At 46.4% G+C, this 20,784-nt stretch overlaps 1 protein-coding gene across 1 annotated transcript; it reads right to left on the reverse strand.

The window, feature by feature from the left end:
- Window positions 1-6,996: 6,996 nt before the first annotated feature.
- apcdd1l (adenomatosis polyposis coli down-regulated 1-like) lies at window positions 6,997-18,873 on the reverse strand. The gene is made up of 4 exons (XM_080001447.1): window positions 18,472-18,873; window positions 10,084-10,267; window positions 9,404-9,923; window positions 6,997-8,991 (listed from the first exon to the last, which is right to left on the reverse strand). Exons 1-4 carry the CDS (start codon window positions 18,545-18,547, stop codon window positions 8,227-8,229), a joined length of 1,545 nt encoding a protein of 514 aa, XP_079857573.1. The 5' UTR covers window positions 18,548-18,873; the 3' UTR covers window positions 6,997-8,226.
- Between the last annotated feature and the right edge of the window lie 1,911 nt (window positions 18,874-20,784).

A 20,784-nucleotide genomic window follows, 5' to 3' on the forward strand; every position in this document is an offset into this window, starting at 1 on the left:
CCAGCAGCATGCTTTTTCGGGGGGGGGGGGGGTTGAAATCAACCATCGGATTTTTGGATTTTGGATCAGAAATGCCATATCAATGGGTGGGGGAGGGGGGGGGGGCTGTACCAGTTTTCATCCAGTCTCATTTATGTAAAAAATTCAAAGGAAATGTGTGAGGGGAGTGGGGGGGGGGGGGGGGGGGGGGAGTCATGTTATGAACAAACAGCCGTTGCAGGTCTTGCCTCTATCGTAGTCCGTACATAATCATTCTGGCCCTCTTCCCGAAAACTTCAGATATACTTGTGGCCGGTTCAGGGGGCGGGGGCGTGGGGGGGGGGCGGGGGGTGTAATGGAATTATGACATAATGCCAGTGAGACCGGTGAGTCTTCTGGCGCTGGCATGGTTGTGGTGGTGAGGGTGGTGAGGCTGAGTCCGTTTGCGTTGTGTGATTGTTGTTCGAAGCGTACCACTGTTTCTCTTCCGAAGTGACGGAGGCCAGGGCCAGCATATACGCAATGCCTCCCTCCCACCCCTACCCTCTCCCCCGAACTCTACAGTATTTCCAGTTTGGCTGTGTTTCTTCCGACTAAACCCCCCCCCCCCCCCCCCGTATGGAAGGAATGTAAACGTTAAATGTTCCAGACAGAGAATCGGGGTTTACCAACAGGGCTATTGTCAATCAAACTGACTCCTCCGATCAGAGGCTTTGTATAGACGGGATTGTCCTTTGATTTGGAGAACCTTGATCAATTAATCACAAAATAGGTTTATATGGGTTGTGTTTTTTTTTTTTTGTTTTGTTTTGTTTTGTTTTGGTTTTTTTGGGGGTTTGTTTCCCGCTTTTTAAAAATTCTTCAAATAAGCCGATCCCTCCACTTCTTTCATCGCTCACCCTCTCCCCTGTTGGCAGAAGAGATGCTTCGTTGCATGCATCCAGAGTATTTGATTTGGACTTTTGAATCTTAATTGAATTGCTTTTATCGTTGTGATAATAGGTCTTTTTATTTTTATTGTTATTTTTTTGGCTGTAGGTTTGCACAACTCAAATCGTCTGTTCTTTTTGTTTTTGTTTTTTTGTTTTTGTTTGGTTTAATTTTTATGATTTTAATCATTATTCTCTTTAAGGCATTTAAGAATATCGCAGCTAACCGAAAATGAGCTCCGGTGTTGGTGTGGGTTAGATCAATTTATTCAGAGCTTATCTTGATGTAATCCTTTTGCCTTGTGACCTGTTTGGGCAAGTTATCCTTGGGCCACAAAGATGAGGAGGATATGGAGATAGACGGCACACAGACATGACAGTCATGAAGAGCTTAATGGTTGTTAACCAGACGACACCACCTCTAAAGTGCGATGCTCCAGTCAGTGTATCCGAGGTATATCTGGCACATGTGTTAGTGTTTTCCTGCTGTATTTATTGCGTCATATTTTCCTACCAAGCCATACATTTGTTTGACGTCCTGTTCAGCAAGGGCAAATAAATGTCTGAGGTCATTCGGGTGTTTTGAGCTCTCCATTTAAACACTGTCAGTGTTTGGTTTCTCTCTCTCTCTCTCTCTCTCTCTCTCTCTCTACACTGCACGTGTGCACACAGTATAGCTTTTTGTTTTGCGTTGATCACATAGCTATTATATCCACCACTACCTTTGAAGTTGTGTTCACTTTAATGTACCACGGTTTAAAAAGTATGTCTCTCCTTTGATTTACTTCCGGCAAAGCCTTTGTGTTGCATCTTTTGTTTGTCTGTTCAGCAAGCAACCGGAAGAAAAACATACCATCAGTATAGCTTTGTGGGATATATATATATATATATATATATATATATATATATATATATATATCTATATATATATATATATATATATGTCTTATCACAAATTGGAAAAATAAAACAAAAAGCAGACAAAGGTTTAGAGTTCAAAAGTGTTTTTCTACTTTGCATTATTTAAGTGAAAAAGAGAAAGTTTGGCATTCTACCTTAACTACCTGCCATTAGTAGAGAAGAGTGTATCTACTGGTGTTCAAATGAAACAAAGAAGTGATAAATGAGACATACATTGAGTGGAGTGAAGGAGAATGAATCGGGCCGTAGGGTAAGATAAATATAGAAGCAATATGGATTTCTACTGTATCCCTGCAGAGTTTTGGTTTTGAGGATGACTTGCTGCTTATAGGGAGGGCAGAGCACAATATGAGCTACAGGTCCATTCTTGGTTGTGAACAGACGCTGGTCAAGATAGTAATTGCACATAATCTGGCAGTTGATTTATGTCCCTTCATGCAGTTCCTAACGACTGGGTTTTGCCAGGTAGGGCAATGCCTTGACAACGTTTCACATGTCACAGGAATTTATTTGGATGCATTTGTAAACTAGTGTACATTGGTGTGATTGCTAACTTACCCAATATTGTCGCATTCTTTTCCCAATTCAGTAAAACCCAATCATTTTTTTGACTCCACGCAAGATGAAAACAATGGCTGAGAATTCTCAGTATTTACTAAGTGATGGGTGCCTGGTTGTGAACACACTACACTGACCTATCCTGGAGTCTGACCATCACCGTGATCAATGTAAGCAGTCGGGCAACTGTTTTGTATGTACATAAATAAATAATAAAAATGTCTATCTGAGAAAAAGATGAATATTCCTAGTCAAGTAGTCTGGTGTATAAAAACAACCCAACCTTGTTGGACTATGTAGCATCTTAATAAATTAAGTAAATAAAGCCCCATACGTAAATCTGTGTGCTGTCATTTGCTGTTTGGTTAATAACTCCCGTGTGGACTCTTTCCTTCACAGCCCTGTTGGTTGACAGTGATATTTCTTTCATTATCTGCTATTCCTGAGTCATTGCTGTCTAGTGAGGGAAAGGATGTATTAACTTTGTCAGAGAAACTTGTCATGGTTGGCAATTTGTGCTTTCGTCACGGCCAGAGACGCCCCAACTTAAATCCACAGCCGTACTGGTTTGTTAGGAAGCCCCCCTTAAACACACACACACACTTTGCTTGCATTGGCATTAGCAGTGTTTTCAGTGGGAATAATGTGTGAAAATATAGCTGTCAAGTAATTAATTGTCCCTTCACTTATGGCTCTGTAGTTGTGGGGTCTTACAAAATCCCATTGATTCATCCAGTGTTGTTGTATCTGTAACAACTGGGGACTGTTTCTGTCTGCACCTCATGGTGGAGGCCGCTTCCATCAGGAAGCTCTCCCAGCATGCACCCGGGCCCGGTAGCTCCTCAGCTGTTTGACTTGGCCAGGTGAGTCACAGCTGGAAACTAACTGGTGCAAACCAACCAAAAATAATTTACATTTTTATGTTCAGTGGGGAAATTATTCATGTGCCACGTCAAAATGCAAAGGATTTTTTTTTTTTTTTCCTCGAAATACTGAGCAAGGGAACATTTTTCTGGGGTCCTGGGGTTTGCAACTCACCCAAGGAGAAGGTCGTAGAGCTGGTATTCAGAAAGTTTTTAATGTTGCTGAAAATGATGCAAATGATGCACCTGCGAGAGCAGTTGGCTGAATAGTGCAACGTTGCCTAATCACCTTAAATATATTGAGATAATTCCTAGAATATTCCGAACCACACGGGCTATCTGCATGCAGTCCAATTTGTTGTGTCGGTTCTAAAGGTAATATCTGATATGATTATGCTTTTGCATCACGTTATATTGTCGGGTATTGGCCGACATGCCGCTGTGACTTCTATTCAAGACAACAGTGGGAAACCTCCTGAATCAAGTTTTAAACAACCATCTGTAAAGTGTGAATGTGTTAAATAGATCTTGTATTAATTGACGACTGTGCAATAAACCCCAATTCCTCTGCTTCTCAGCTGGAAAAAGTGTAAAAATGTTGCCGCCCGTGTTCCCTGTGCTCAACTATGCACCGAGCGGACACCTACCCTAGTGAATAGATTCCTTGGCTTTGCCATATATTGAAAGGTGAAAGCTATCCATTTCCTTTCTTATAACAGTTTTTGAATGAAAAGCGTTTTGATTAGTTCGACTTCATAAAAGCCAACACGCGCACCACTAAACAGCCATAATAGCCGTGTTGTTTGGCATATTAATGGGCCAAATATCATGCAGATTCTCCGCTTAGCCACGGTCAAGCCAAGAGGCTGCGTTGGAATTCTCCATACCTTTGGGGCCGTGGCTGTTTGAATAGGGCTCCCCGCGTGCCAGATGGTTTGGAGGACTGACAACTGGCAGACAGCGATGAAGTCTGGGAGGAAAGCCCTGTGGCAGCTCTCCCCAGTAATAAACTTTTCAATCATTTGTGTGATCTTAACCTTTAAACAGAAACATGACCCGATTTAACAAGAAACGTGACTGATAGATAGTTGCTCTGGGAATCCTTCCGTCAAAATGTGACCCCTGGCATTTAACGTTTTAAGAGAAGTTATTCCGTCTCTCTTTCGGCTGTTAAGAGTTACGGTCCGTACATGACGTCTTTCAAGTGTTTGTCACCCGAGAGAGTTGGGGCCGTCCTGATGGATGAGGAGTCCACTTTGACATCAGTTAAAAAAAATAAATAATTAAAATAAAATAAAATAACCCCAAATGAGGAAAAGAATGATCTGGAACGTGATGTTGAATAGTTTGGATCTGGTGGATGGTTGAGAATAACCAAACATTATTCTGCATTTTTCCAGATGAGCATGAGGTCATCATGACAGAAGGGAGCCTGCTTGGGTTTGGCAGCAGATCAAGGAGCGCGGAGCTGTTGCTGCCCCGTGCAGCCGTCCTGCGGCCCCGGCCCCGGCGCTCTGCTCGCTGCTCTTTGAGAGCCAGGACGAGCGCGCATTTTTTAATAGCGATGCATTGGTTCACCAGAGCTCGCCGGCGTATGGCTGATGTTATGTTTTATGGGGCAGCTGTAGCTCATATTCCCTCAGAAATAATAGGATTTTCTTAACAGTGCTTGAAATTGAAATGAGTAAGAGGGAAAGTTTGAAAGTCATACTAACTACTACACTGATGTCATCCCAAACGTACGTGTGTGTGTGTGTGTGTGTGTGTGTGTGTGTGTGTGTGTGTGTGTGTGTGTGTGTGTGTGTGTGCGCGCGCGCGCGCGCGCCTGACTGCACATCAACTGCATAATACGCAAGATTCTTCTTTCCCTGGTTAGGCAGGAGATTGGTGGAGAATTGAATTGATGTAGAGAAAAACATAATCCTTACTTTTGAGTTTTAGTCCAACAGCAGCACTGAGCCTTTCCTTTATCCCAGAACATTTGTCAGACCAGCCCACCGTACCGTTAGTGGTTTGGAAACTCTGTTTGGCTGAAAGGAAACTCCGTAGGACTCGTTTTACTTTCTTTTTTCTTTTTCTTTTTTTTTAATCTATAGAAGCGTTCTTTCTCTTAAGTCTCTCAGGATGGCAATTTAGAGAGCATGCTCTAATTCAGCCTCTTTGGAGGTAAAGCTCTTAATTTAAAATACCGCCTTAATTGTATGACTTAGAGCAGTGTTTTGCATGTCACACTTTGTTTAAAGTGACCTACAGTTGTTCCAGACTCCTTTGGATGGTTCCTTTGTTTAAATATTTGTGGCTCACTTACATTTCGTGACCTGTGTGATTGGCTTGATGTGAAAATGTAAAATCATGTGTTCCTCCCCGCACTGTTTCTGGTTGTTAGCTTTATGTCTTAGCAACCACAATGAGACAAAGAGCCTTCTAGGCCCTGGAAACATGACTGCTTCTGCAGTGAGGGAGGTTTTGCCATTTGCTCATGCACAAGACTGGATGGATCCCCGAGAGACTTTCTAAACGACTGTGTCGCTTTTGTTAACGATTTGGCTTGTCACCGAAATATAAAGTCATGTAACGTTTCAAAGAAATCCCTCGCGATTTCGGCCTCATTATGTGTCTGAATCAACCGAAATAGCACGAGGAATGATCCTCTTGGCCGTCGAGGTGCATGCATTCCTGCGCAGAGATTTCCACTATGTTCCATGCACGGATTTTTTATTTAAATTTTTTTTTTACTCTCGATTGCTCATGCATTATAGACGCAAGAGAAGCCCGTTCTGGATGCAGTTGTGTGGGGTTTTTTTTTGTTGTTGTTGTTTTTTTTTTTTTCCCCCTCCTCTTCTTCTTCCCACCAAATTGGAGCAGCGTTTAATAATCTTCTCTTGAACTCTTAACAAGCTACTAGGCATGATTGCTCACAGGTTGGCCCACAGCTCCTCTCCCGCTAGACAGTCTGTACTTTACGGCGCGCAACAGAAACCGCAAACAGACCGTTCCCACCTAACGTCTCTAAAACACAACGCTGGGTGGATCCACGTCCCGCCGGGGCCCCCAGAGCTCTTTAAACGATGGTTCCTCAACTCCAGATAGCGCACAACGCCATTCATCGACATATGTATTCCCTGCAATATTCCTCATCCAACCCTGAAGTACACTTGCTCAAACCCAAGGAATGACCTCACGGAGCCAGCAGCTGCCATCACCATTCTCACAGGAGTTAATAGGAACAACATGTAGCCCCTGGAAAGGACTCGCAAGCCTCACTCTTCCTCTCTCTCTCTCTCTCTCTCTCTCTCCACCAGTTCAATACTACAAAGCCAGCGATTATTCTTTGTCCTTGCTCTTTTTTTTTTTTTTTTTAACTCATAAACCTTTTCTTAATTTCCTCATTTTTATGCGGCCTTAGTCTGGAACAAAGACCGGTTTAATGTGAGTGCCATTTGCAAAATGCTGTTTATATCCATTTCGGCCCAAACGGTTATCTTAGTTTAATTTCCTATCATATAACAATGGGGTTGACCATTTTCCACAGGGAGCTAAACTTCAAAGCCAGAAGTCATTCTGCCTCCATAGAGGTTTCCAAAAGGAAAAAAAAAAAAACAATCGGGACGCTATTTCTTTCTGAACATAATGCTTTGATTGTTTCAGTCGTAATGGTGAAATGTTAGCTCCAGTTTGTCTGATCTGAAAATAACCGACCCGCTTGTCCCTTAACTCACGCTCCTCTGGATACATTCACCATCAGAACAACCTTCTAATGCATTTTGTCGGCTGACTGGTGTATATTCTCATGATACACTGCACTTCCAAACACATTTCCCTCTGTGTGGACTCGTTGGACTTCGTGTAATGTGTGAAACTTAGGACAGTAATTTATTTAACATCGCCACATCCTAGTGTTTGGATCCAACCACAGTATGGAAGAACAGAATCCAGCCCTCCTCTCTGGTTTGATATTCCCGAATTACTTTTTTTATTTTTATTTTTTTTTATTCTTGCAGTAAAACAAAGCGGAATACATTAGAATCATTGAGGATTTAAAAGGCAAGCGTTGATTTGTTTCCAAGTAACTGAATTCAAGGGCATTTTGATTCACAAAGGACATAAATGACAAATCTACAAACCTCCATCTACAGTAAAAGCATTATAATCTGTCTCTTTCAATATCACATAAAGTAAATGGTTAAAATAAATACGTATAACAATTTCATTAAATCGACTGTTAATGGTATGGGAAGAAAGAAATTATGTACATTAGTGAAAGAGAAGACAGGAATACATCAAATATTTGCTCCTATAATAACATGTTCTGCTATACTGGCATTGGATCAATGAAGATGTGAACTATTAAAGATTTAAGATTTAACTACACTTGTTTTGGTTTTTTCTTTTTTTTTTTCCTATACAGATGCTACGGTAATCATTTTCTGTCTGGAGAGATGAACTCATACTCCATCTTGGCTTTTCTGAGGTCACCCGTCAAGTCCAAGTGGAATGTCCATCACTTGCATTTCAATGAAACACCCCGAGCTGAATTAGTGAAGAATTGACAGTGTGGGTTCCGAGTATTAAAATGAAATGTTCTGTGTGGTGTAGGAATGCTAATTTGAGCCCATTAGTTAAAAACAACATGGTATATTAAAGTATAGTTTACACATTGAAGGGACATTTGTCTATATTGGCAATTTATACAGGGAGAACAGATGTTCAGTGAGAGATGGATTATACACCACTGCAATAAGAGTCATTAGGCTACAGGCAGCAGAATAAGATGACTGGATGCAATGGCCATTTGGAAGACTGACCTCCTCAGAGCACCACCCACTCCAACCACCACCACCTCAAAGTTTCACGCAACCTTTTGACCATTATATGGCAGATAATAATAATAAGAGTCAAACAGCTGCCAGAATACAGAGGCCATGGACTGCTTGAATGTGTTACTGTATTTCTTTAAAATGCGTCTCTTAATTCACTCAGAGCCAGCTGCACAGCGCAGATCCCAGCACCAACAGCACAAGCTGGACCAAGGTCTCTGCCCCGCTGGCTGCCAGCTGAACCTGCTCGCTCTTGGACCCCGGGCCGGAGCGACGCGAGGGCGACGTCTCCCTCCCACTGCAGAGCACCATGGGAGACTGGAAGGACGTGGGTCTCCTCTGAGACCGGTCCGGGCTCAAGCCGTCGGTGGGCCTCTCTCCCGTGAACAGCAAGGGGTGTTTCTTGTGGTCCAGCTCAGCCTTGAAGAGCTCATACTCCTTGTGTGGCAGCTTGATGCCCAGCACACTGCATCCGTCTGTGGGTGTCACATCCTGCTCCACCCCGACCTCCCACGCCCCCGCTTGGCCACAGTGACCCTCCTTCGTCCCATTCAGCACCTTCACCATTGACTCCTCCAGGGCCATGACTCGCACCTGGGTCACCTTGAAGATGAACTCAGTCGCTCCTGAGACCTTGACGGAGGGATTCCCCAGGGCGTAGTGCCCTGTGGCTCTCAGGGTAAAAGTAGGCTGGGAGCAGGCTGGGTCCGAGTAGTGGCGGTAAATGCCCTCCCAAGCGTGCCGAGTAGGGTCAAAGGTGAAGTCTCGGGTGAGGAAGAGGACGGCGGGCCGGGCTTCGCAACGCCGGCTGACCCATCGGCCGTCCAGGAATAGAGTCGCTGTAGAGGCTTGAGGCAGCACCGGAGGGCGCTGTTCTGAGGAGCGATATACAAGGGCGCACACCGGGCAGGGATGCACGTGATGCTGCAGAGGATTTAGAGACAGGTTTAAAAATATGTTTTGTTTATAGATGTTTTTTTTTAATCTAACTTGGATATATTGGCCATGAGTATTTTCTGTCCCTCCATAGGTCATTTCTAGAGGGATCATACAGATGAATATGATGCAACATGACACAGCGAGCAAAAAAATGTCATGCTGAAGCAGCGCATGAGTTTCATTTGCCATCTGGTATGTGCTGAGTCAGAAAAGCCTACGACTAACACTTTCCACGTCCTCAAAACAGCTTTTGAATTTCTCTTTGATTGTGATAGTAAATAGAGATATGTAGATTATATACTTGACAACACAATAGTCCCTCGAAAAAATGTCAAGCATCCGAGTTCAATAGCAATCAGAAAATAACTTGTGTAAAAAAATAACCAGAGAGTCTCACCATAGCGTTCTGCAGTGGCTGCTGATACCCTGTGGGTCTGTAATGGCTTCTCTGTGCCCAGTCAGTGTGTATATCGCCCAGGAACAGCTCCTGGATCTCCCTTCCGTTGTTGTGCTGCTGCGTTTCCACCCTGATCAGAGCCATCTCCATCATGGAGAACCCCAGGATGCCCAGGCAGGTCCTTCCAGCCCGGGCGTTGTACAGCTCGTACACCCGGCCTGGTGCCATCTGCCCCAAGGACAAACCCAGGCAGACCGGAGGCAGGCGGGCGGCCAGCCTCTGCATGACCATGGGGTTGTGGACCACAATGCCCACCTTGTTGAGGTGGTGCTCGGCCTCAGTGCCCCCGCGGATGATCCAGGAGGCCTGACGCAGCCGGAGCTTCCCTCTGACCACCAGGGAGTAGGCCGGGTCCTCGCAGCCACTGTTGGTGTAGTAATGCTGCAGAGCTCGGAACTGACGGTTGGGGAGGAACGTGTAGGAGCGGGTCAGGAACTCTGGTCCGGGCCGGACCTCACACCTTAGGACGGGAGGAGAAAGAAAATGTGTATAATTATATGTATAATGGTCATGTGAAATATCTCTTCACCTGTCTGCTTGATTACTACAACAGCTTATGATGTCGGCGGCCATATTTGCCTCAACCATACCACCCATGCAATCAACCAAAGAATATTTACCTTGTTGACACCCAAGTTCCCTCCAGTCTCGGGGGGATGTCGGCCGTGATTCTCACCGCATCCTGAAGGTGACGGTACTGACAGGAGGGCTCCCACCGCAAGCTTTCACTGGAGTTGGAAGAAGAGCTGAATGGGGACGTCGGGACCTCCCATAGTTTACTGCCCGTCCCAACCACAAGTACAGCTGTGTGCGAAAAACCAATAAACTACGGTCAGCAAATACCCTCAGTCACCACTACAATTACACAACTCATTGCAATTCTTCATTGCAATAGTCAAGTCATTCTGTTTGAGGCTTGATTTGACCTCATGGTACAGAGATGATTATCAGTCTGATTCATTAGAAAATCAAAGGAACAAATAACGCCCGGGAGGGAAATGTTCACCCTCAGTCCTCTTTAAATTTCAACAAAATTTGGGTTGACTGCAAAAAGTGTGAGTATTGTGAAGTCTGTAAATCCTCCATGACGTAAGTATGTGTGTGTGTGCGTGCGTGCGTGCGTGCGTGCGTGCGTGCGTGCGTGCGTGCTTGAGAGAGAGAGAGAGAGAAATACAATAACTTTTTAATGGAACTGTACAGATTCTAAGTGTGTGGCGTTTCCACTACAGAAACCGTACAAAATCTTCCTGAATCACGACACTGTAGTGATAGTAGTTGTGGCTTGTCACTTCAATAGACTTGCAGCTGCAACCAGGTTAACCTGGTTATGGATCTCTGTGAACGCGAGATGTGTGTGTGTGTGTGTGTCACATCTCCTTTTTTGATGTGTAACAAACAGTGGGTCACTGACAGCTGCCAGCAAGCCAAAAACATCTGCTGATGATCTTATTCAAAAAGGCGCTTTTGATGAATAATGCCATTGCTTAGGAGTTTCCCCACAAACGTTGACAATTAAGATAATCCAAATGAAAACACGACTCATTCTATTTTCGCGTATTGATCTGACACATGCACATCTGCAATCTCTCTCCCCGTCCTTAGCCGTGACCGCGAAATTTGATGTATCCACTTGATGAACCAAAGATAAATGCCCATCCCTGACGGCGCGGGGCTGAGATCCGTCGTCTAGACAAAGACCAGTTATATCTCTGATTGGACCATGATGGTTGGAGCGTGAGCAGCGTGTCTTTGGGGTCTTGGCAGACCGTTTGAGCTTGCGCTCGTGTGGGTGAGTCTGTTGGTTTATCCTCCGTGGCCAAATAGGAAACAGCGAGGGGAATCATTCATCACAGCCTTCCCCCGTGTCCCCACACTTTTTCTTCCTCTATCTGGTTCTATCAGACTCGCTGTCTGTCCGCTCGCTGGCCCATCTGTTATTCCTAAACCCATCGAATCCACTTTATTTCCTCTCCCGGCCCATATATTTCAGTCGCCCTTTCTAGTCGAGGCCACCGCGTTTCTTTTTGCGGCTCCATTGTAGACACAAACAGCTTCATATATGTCATCTGGGACGTCCTTCGGAGCCATTTTCCTCCTTGGACTTCACCGCCTCCAACCTCATGGTTGGGCAATGTCTTTGGCGTGGAGGGCCTGCGTCTGGGTAATAGGGAAATTGCTGGCGTTTTGGTGTTTGGCTTGCATTTGCTTGAACACAACGAATGACTTTGTTGTTAAAAATACATCATGAAGTGCTCCGACGAGGACGATGTTTATCAGGCTCACCAGAGTCTGAAGGCGGATGTTTTTGGAGCGCGGTTTCTGTGAGTCGACCGCAACCGCCGACGGTTTCTCAGCCCGGTTCCTTTTTCCTCACGTCTTTTTCACCCGACATATACACAGTAAACACCCGCAGCCGAGGATGTGGAAAACAAGTACATTGTCACACACTATAAAGACAAACCTATGCCCGAGGCGCATTCCTTCCGCTTCAAGCGCTTTGATTTGGGCTCTTTCGTTAAGGTGTTGGAACGTGTGATGATATGTTTATTTATCTTCCATGTATTTGGCAACTGGAGCAGGACCAACGGATGGAGTCACCTGATCTCCCAGGGCAGAACTCAAATCTGAAACACTAATAATGATTCAATTCCACTGCTCCCTACAAAAAAATTGGTCTGTTTCCCGTTAAAAAGGCTCTGAAACGGTGCGCGGCTCTGCCAAAACAGTTAAGCGAGTCAATGAATGGAGCAGGAGGCAAAAAGTTATAGTATGTGACAATGAATCATTTGGCATGTTTCACCTCACATTCTGCTTTGCCAAAGCTTTTCTGCAGAGTGTTTCTTGAGGTCACTCGTCATTCGTGCAGCTTCCCCGATTTGGGTTCCGCTTCTGTCGGGCACAAGCTTACGCTCACTCAGGAATCGAACATATTTTGTGACATCAAGTCGCTCACCAAAGGGTTGAAAAACATTCCCATCTTGGCCGTAATTTGAGAAAATGAATAATGACGTTTTAATCAGCGGGCCGCTTAGTGGTTCACGTTGTAGTGTTGCCGTTGTTTGTTGTTGAGTTAAGGCCATAAAACCGCAACGGCCGATATTCCTATGGCATTGCCCCTGTGTAGACAGGAAGTCACCGTAACTAGAGGGTTGCCGGTTGAAGTTGCACTTGAATTAACGTGTCAAGGCAATCACATTTTACGTGGGAAATCACAGCTCCCAACGAGTGAGATCTATGAGATGAGCGTTAATTGCTGGTGATTATCTTTTCTAACTGACGAATGCCTCTTTGGTTCAACTCATGACCCATTCTGGCCCCCGTTGCTTCGGTAACGGACATAAAATCACATCAAGTACATGGGCGGCCAAAAAAAGAATCAGGACAACAAATTAAACCTGCACTTTCATAATCACACCACAAGGGGTCGCCACAGTAGTCCGATGTGTGTGTGTGGTCTAGCCGGTTTGCCCCCAGCCCCACCATCACCACCACCACCACCACCACCACCACCACCACCACCAGCCCTCTGCTGCCACATCACTTCAACTGAACTGCTGATTTGACTGATAACCAGCCAAAGCAATCTACCTGTCTCAGCGGCTTCCAAATTTGGACTGTTGCACGCACGCATGCACACACACACACACACATACGTACACGCCCATGCATGCATGCACGCGTGCATACACACACACACACACACTCACACACACACACACACACACACACACACACACACACACACACACACACACACACACACACACACACACACACACACACACAGTGCAGACACTGGACACTACAGTGGACACTAGAGACATTGATTTATAGAAGGGATGCCATTTATAAAGGACCTCCGGGGTGTTTGTTTGTTTGTGCTGGTGATGTAGGTTTGGCAGCTCTCACTCCGCTCTCATGTCTCATCCAGAGCGCCAAAGTCAAAATAAAGAGTTTATGTACTTCTCTATTTGGAGCCATCCTGTGCAAACAGGAGCCTGATCCAGCCACTTTTGAGACGCAGCCCACATCTTGTGAGGGAAGTCATGCGCTTCGTGCTGTAGCCGTACAGTTCGTTAGAGAGAGATCCCACAGATGTCTCCTTCACCACTTCAGACGAAGAACGAGACAAACTTGACAAATGAGAGGCGGGTGAAAATAATCCCTCTCGGTGTGCGGGTATGACTCCGTGAATGTGAGGCATTAATTGGCCCGAGTCGTGCTCTAACCTCGTTGCCCACTCATGTCCATGAACATTTTAAAATAATAAGCAAGGCTATGAACCATTAAAAATAACACTAAGTCAAATATACAGTATAAAAGGAGCAACAGAAAGTAGACTTCCTACGCTTTCAAACGTATTCCTGCCCCCACTTTTTTTTTTTTTTTTTTTTTTTGATAATTAAAATCCCTCGATGCGGTTGACTTCTGGGTACTGTATAGCAACCCTCTGTCTCTAATCTCTCAATCCTGCTCACTGCATGAGTGCCGCGGGACAAAACCCTTTAAACTGTCCCCAAATTCTTCCCTCACACATGACCGAACTCCCCCACCGGCTCGGAATGAGGGGCCCCGCCCCACCGCTTCCTCCCTTGATTGAAAAAGCCTTGATGTTTACGGCCCATTTAACACGGATGGATTTCAGATTCCTCCCCTTTTTCCCGATCGATGGGTGAGGACGTGCGTGTACAGTTGGGGCTGCGAGGTGAAGTGAGGGTGGGGTGGATGTAATGATCCTAACCTCTCCAAATTCATAGTTATTTGGGGGAGGGGGAGTATTATGTATTATTTGCATGTATTTATGTGAGTGTGTGTGTGTGTGTGTGTTCGCGTGTGTGTGTTCGTGTGCGCGTGTTCGCGTGCACGCGTGTGGGTGAAATACAAGAACTTTTTAATAGAACTGTACAGATTCTATCCGTTCCACATGTGTAGTTGGCCGCGATGCTCTGCTCACAGCTGCGCTCATAGACGCCCCGAGTTGCTGGATCGCCCTCCAGACCTTGGATCGGTGTTATAATAGATCTGGAATCGCCTCCTCAATGGGAAAGGATCTCACCGCCCACAGACTGACGGATAGAAAATATTTTAGTTGATCTTTACGGGGAAATAACACTCTAAATCGCCACCCCACCCCCACCTCCTCCCCCGTGTTAGCCATAATCCCTCCTGAAATATGACCAACCGTATCTTGCAGACCTTCTCTCTTTTCCCCTCTTTGAGACTCAGCGTACGTTAGATAGAAACACTGACCACAGAGTGTGAGAACATAACCTATTATTTTTGATAGCCAGTGTAGATGTCACACGTACTGTAACTGCGTGCAGTCCTCGCTTGTTGTTTTAAAGGGAAACTCCGGTATTTTGCCGGGCAGTGGGGCGATGGAGGCCAGGTTGTTTGATGGCGCGATGCGGTCGGCTCACTGTGTTCTCCGTAGTCGATAGTGAATCACTTTAAAAAGATTCTCGTGCCAATCACTGGGGTTGGCTCCCGATGATCAGTAAATGAGGTTTAGGTGAAGAAATAGGAGGAGAAATACTGTTTTTTTTTTCTTTAACCTACATGGAGTCAGTCCCAAAATGTTCATCAGAACTATTCAAGTTCAAATAACTGCGCTGACGTGTAAACATTTGACTGTAATTGTGAACTATCGGCTCGTGGAGTAAACGGCACAGAGGCACTACTGTGCAGCACCACCTTGGAGTACAAGTATTTAGACTGCTGTTACTTATTAGGACTCCTCTTATATTAGGATCATTCTGTACTATGACTCTAATTAATATCGTTATTATGGACTACTGTTATCACGCCACGCCACTCTTTGACGGTTGTTAATCCTGCATACTGTTTCACTCCTGCACGACACGTGTACTGTATAAACTTTACTGCAACCTCTGATATTACTGCATGACTCAAACGGACGTTCATCCCTCTCCCTCTTCTTCACTCCCTCTGCATGATGTCGTCAATGGAAACAGCAGTCAGGCTCGGGTCAGGACGGTTTAGGAGTCTTTCAAAGAACATGAGGTCCGTTGTGTTGTTCTAACCCGGAGTCTCCGCTCGTTTCTTCCGAGGCCTTCCCCCTCCCTTAGTCTCCCACAGTATTCCGCCCCGCCATAGGTGTATCCCGGGGTCCCTCAGGCGGCGCATGGACGGCCGCTGTTTTTTTTTCATCACGCTTTGAGCCGCCTAATCCGGCCGACCTGGTTTATTAAGACGGAGGATCTAGAGGGGCTTGTCCAGTGGAAGCCCACTGCCAGCTCCTCTGTGGTCAGCAAAGTCTGGAGGGAGAGGGAGAAGGATGGGAGGGAGATGAGGGGGGGAGGAGGGAGAGAGAGACCCGCGCCTCCTGTTGTCCCACGCTCCCTCACCCACCACCGCTAATTATTGCCCACAGCTTCTGTAAAACCAGAACAACAAAGGTAAATAAACAAATACGATCAGCTCTACCACCGACACGACTCGCTGAAAATCCACAAAAAAATAACTTTCTGCACTTGTCTGCGATGCACCACGGTTCATATTGCAAAGGGGAGTTGCGGTGTTGCTCAATTTTCCGCATTTCAGCGTTTTCTGATGAATTCCTCATAAAGATTGCACGTTTTGCAACACTTGTCACTTTCACATAAACTGTACATGCTCAGATCTCTAGTTTTACTGCCTTTAGTTTGCACGTTTTTTTGAGGGGGGGGGGGGGTTTCCGCTGTCTAATCCTCGGACTATTAGGCAGGGGGAGCTGGGAGGAGGGCTCCCTGATTGTAATAGCACCTGACAATGTATTGTGGCGTCCTCTCGCCGGACAGCACGTCCAGTCCGTTTTGTGATAACAGAAAGGGAGAGTTGATGGTCCGCTGATGTTTTAGAGCCGCGATTACGGTGGCTCGCACCTTAATGCGCAGCCTTGGCTCTCAGTTGTTTTGGGAAGAGTCGGTAAGGATGCCCAATATTCCGGGGGGGGGGGGGGCGGGTTTCGAGGTGGAGAGAGGAAAATTTAGGGGGCCAAATACAAACGCTGTATCCAAGGTTTAATTGAAATGAATAGGATTAGCTCGGGGGTTTCGTTTCGGAGCATGTGGCCCAGTGAGGCAGTAATAGAACGGGATCATCACATTTTCCCATCAAAGAATCCACCAGACCGTATTCAAATATTTACTGTAGTCCCGTTTCACACAGCGATTCCATAAATGTTTCTTATAAACTCGACGTGGTAAGAGTGTATTCTGCCAAGACCAGACGAGAAAAAAAAAAAAAAAAAAATGTGAGGGTTCAAAGGACGCTTCGTAAATGTCGGGGAAAACAGTGACTGTTACTACGGTAAAATGACAAGAAAAGAGTCGCTTAAAGGTCTAACCCAACCCTACGTGACATCAATATAGTGACCGGAGTTATCTGTGAGTGATCTGAAAACCACTGAAAAAGAAAATCCTTCACAGGAAGTACATTACAGGCGGCATGATTACTCTTCATTTGAATTCCTGCGTTTAAAACCTGTTGCTTGCGTTGTTCGCAATTCTACTTTGATATTGAATAAAGCCCCCGGCACCCTGGCTGGGGAACACAGCTGCTTATAGTGTGTGTGTGTGTGTGTGTGTGTGTCTGTGTGTGTGCGCATGCGTGCGTGCGTGCGTGTGTTCGTGTGTGTGTGTGTGTGTGTGTGTGTGTGTGTGTGTGTGTGTCTGAGGCCAAAGACTCAGCCGCCCCTGTCTCCTCTACTTGACTGGAGTAGTGGAAAAGAAAAACAGCTCACAGATACCAGTCTACCATTCTAGCATTGAAGCAGGAAGAGAGGAAGAGGAGGGGGCGGGGGGCAGCAGTGGTGAGGGATCGCGTTTTTAACTGGGCAGATGCCCCCCTGTTGCCTCCGTCCCTTCAGCATTAGCCTAACTGGCCCTGGCGGCCCTGACGGCCTGACTCCCCCCCCCCCCCCCCCCCCCACACACACACACACCCACATATACACACACACCTCGACCGAGGCCGTCCCGTGCAGGCGAGACCCCCGGATCCACACGGCAGCCCGGGTGCAGGGTCAGTAATGGCTGGCTCCTGTTATTCTAACCATTAACATAATGGCAACATTAGTTCCAGGGCCACGCTTCCCTGCAACCAGGCAGCCATTGTTTAAAGGCAGCAAGCAGTGTCCTGCTTTTAAGGCCCCTGCGCCGGCTGAAGAGCCAACGGAGGCTTTGAAGATGGAGCAAGGGAGAGAGAGAGTGAGAGAGGGCGAGAGAGGGCGCGAGAGAGAGAGAGAGAGAGAGAGAGAGAGAGAGAGAGAGGAAGAGCGAGAGAGAGGGAGAGAGCGCGAGCGATGGGGAGAAGCAGAAAGAGCGAGAGAGAGAGAGAGAGAGAGAGATAGAAAGAGAGAGGACAGACTGGCTATTCATGAGTCGTATGTCAGCGCAAGTTGTGTTTTGTTTTCAGCAGTTTGAACCCCGATGTGGAACTTTGCAAATTATTTGAATTGGGACAAATTACATAATGATTTCCTTGTAAATATTTTCACTTTCATAATCTTTTCCTTTTTGTCCCCATGCTATTCCTGTCCAAACTAAATAGGTGAGGATGGCATTTTTCCTAAATTGTTTTAGACACCGCTAAATTTGAGATCCTAATTGTATTTGAACTTACTGATTTTGATTGGATGAAAAATATTGACTCTTAGAAAAATATTCAAACAAGCAAAAGACAAACAGAAACGTATTGGGTAACACGGGTAAATGTGTAAATTGCGTAAATGTAGATTGTGCTCTGAAAAACATAGAAGCAAATATCTTCAAACTAAACAGTCGAGACATTGCTCCAAGTCAGATTTGATAACAAAGGATTTTTGGGCACGTTTTTACTTATTTCTTCCGAGAAAAACGAAACAAAAACATTTTCAGATCTCTGCGGGGGTTGAAAGACAAGAACGGTTCAAGATCATTTAAGATCGAATCGCGCAGAAAATGACCAGAGAGAGGAAAAACAACCACGAACCAAGTGCGAGGGCGCCGCGGCGGGGCTGGACTCACCTTTCCACAGCCACAGCACCCAGAAGCCCCCGAGCAGGTGAGCCCGGCGTCCACTTGACATGTTTCCAGCTCCCATGCGCTCCGGCGTCTCACACCCCTCTCAGAAACAAAAACAAAAAACAAAAGAAAAAAAAACCAGAACAAAACAAACTCAATCACGTCCCGGGAGGATGGCGGGAGGGGGGCGGGGGGCGGGGTGGGGAGAGGGGGTGATCCAAAAGACGGACAGGCTTCCCTCAGCGAGAGATTGACAGTGACGCGCACAGAGGAGCCGCGGCGGTAAATCCGTCAGATGGGAGCTTCGGGGGCCCCGCGCTTCTACTCCGACGTTTTGGCTTCCATGGTCCGATAAGAGCCTCACCCCTCAGTGAGAATCACCCGCTTCATGCAACCTCTCCTCTCTGGTGCCTTCTTTTAGTAAGCGAGGGGAGAGATTAAAGGCTCCTCTCTCTCTCCCCCCCCCCCCCCCCTCACCACCCCCTTCTCTCTCTCCCTCTCTCTCTCTCTCTCTCTGTCACTCTCTCTCTCCTCACACCGTTGACTCATTCGGTAGTGCTATGGATTGGCTGCATGTGAGTGCGAGTGGGTGCCTTTGAGAATAGGATGTGTGTGTGTGTGTGTGTGTGTGTGCGTGTGTGCGTGTGTGCGTGCGTGCGTGCGTGCGCGTGTGTGTGTGTGCATGCGTGTGCGCGCTGCTGTCTGGTTGCTTTGAGCTAAGAGGAATGAGTGAGAGAGTGAGAAAGAGAGGGAGTTTGGGGGAGGGAGGGCAGGGGGGGTTACAGAGAGAGAAAGTTGCAGGGAGTGGAGGAGGGGACTCGGGATTTAAACTTCCTAAAATGAAGGCTCCGGGGAGCTTTTGAGCTTTTAGAGCAAGGTGCAAAAAAGCCAGCGGCGAAAAGAGAAAGAGAAATAATCGAGCTCTGGCGACCGGTCGGGTCTAATACGTTGCACCGGCAGCAGAACTAGAGGTCACCTTTTTTGGGGGATAAAATCGCCAATTTTTGTTTCTTATTTACCCGACGGAGGCGCAGGGGTGCAGCACAAGTCCATATCACAGCCCGCTGGAAAGGTTTACAGACACACACACGCGCACACACACACACACACACACACACACACACACACACACACACACACACACACACACACACACACACACACACACACACATACACACACACACATGCAAGTATAATCATAGATGCAAAAACACACACACACACACACACACACCCAAGTATAATCATAGATGCACAAACACACAAGCACACACACACACACACACACACACACACACTTGCACAGACAAACACCCCAGTCACACTGATTCATAGGCTCTGCATTTCCCTGTGGTCTCACTGAGCTGTTGACACTGTTTGACCGCTGTGAAGGTAAAGAGGGGTTTCAAAGTGCCTGCCAAGAGAGTTGGCAGCACTTCTACGACGGGGGCTGGCTGACCAGGACGCTCTGGCACCAGCCCACAGGTTTGTACACCACCCCCCAACCCCCCCACCCCCACCCCCCACCCCCCACCCCCAAACACCATTATAAACAGGCAATGACCGGCGCAGTCGAACCGGGTAATTTTACTGCGGTGCGGCGTTATTTTACGCGGCAGATTCCGAAGATCCCATGATCCTCGTGCGTTTTCCCGCGCGGGCCCTGGGCCTGCCGGCACCGCGCTTTCGGACTAATCCTCTGCGCGGCGCGTCACGGCCCGCTCGGCCCGAAGGGGGTTTGCCGATGAGCTGGGATTCTGGAATAAGCTTTTTTTTCCCCCCAAACATGTTTTGTGTTGTTTATTGGTGCTTAATGACTGTCGGGTCCTCGAAAAAAACCGACAAAAAAGAGTTCATTGATTTAATGCTCTCCGGCCCTCTTCAGCAAAAACCATCAATGAGCGACGTGGGCCAAAGTAACAACAGCAACAACAGCAATATAATAATATTCATCTTAATCTCGCAACCAAGCAAAATGCAGTTAAAGGGAGCTTAAAATAAATGTGAAAATCAATCGGATTTAAAGCAGTTTCGACTTTTAAAGATAAACAGTGTTCCGCAGTTTACACTTGAAAACTGTCTACACCAATGAGCCGTTCCTATATTTTCTAAAGAACATTAAACACGAAAAGTAATTAGCTGCACTCAGTTCATTAATCCACAGCAGTCGGTCACGTTTATTTGTGAGTTTTTGAGAGATCAAGGTGTGGGGGTTTTTTGGTTTTTTTTCTCAGTCTAATCCCACTGCCCCAAACACGTCTGTGTATCATCACGACAAGCGACGCCTCTGGAGGGATCTGACTGTGGACCGGTG

This window comes from Zeus faber, assembly GCF_960531495.2.
Source record: "Zeus faber genome assembly, chromosome: 5".
Classification (NCBI taxonomy): Eukaryota; Metazoa; Chordata; class Actinopteri; order Zeiformes; family Zeidae; genus Zeus; species Zeus faber.

Coding starts and splice junctions, on each gene's coding strand:
- apcdd1l (XM_080001447.1), bottom strand. CDS start 18,547: ATGGGAGCTGGAAACATGTCAAGTGGACGCCGGGCTCACCTGCTCGGG. Junction 10,268..18,471: donor GGTGCTGTGGCTGTGGAAAG/GTGAGTCCAGCC, acceptor TTTCGCACACAG/CTGTACTTGTGGTTGGGACG. Junction 8,992..9,403: donor AGCCACTGCAGAACGCTATG/GTGAGACTCTCT, acceptor AATCCTCTGCAG/CATCACGTGCATCCCTGCCC.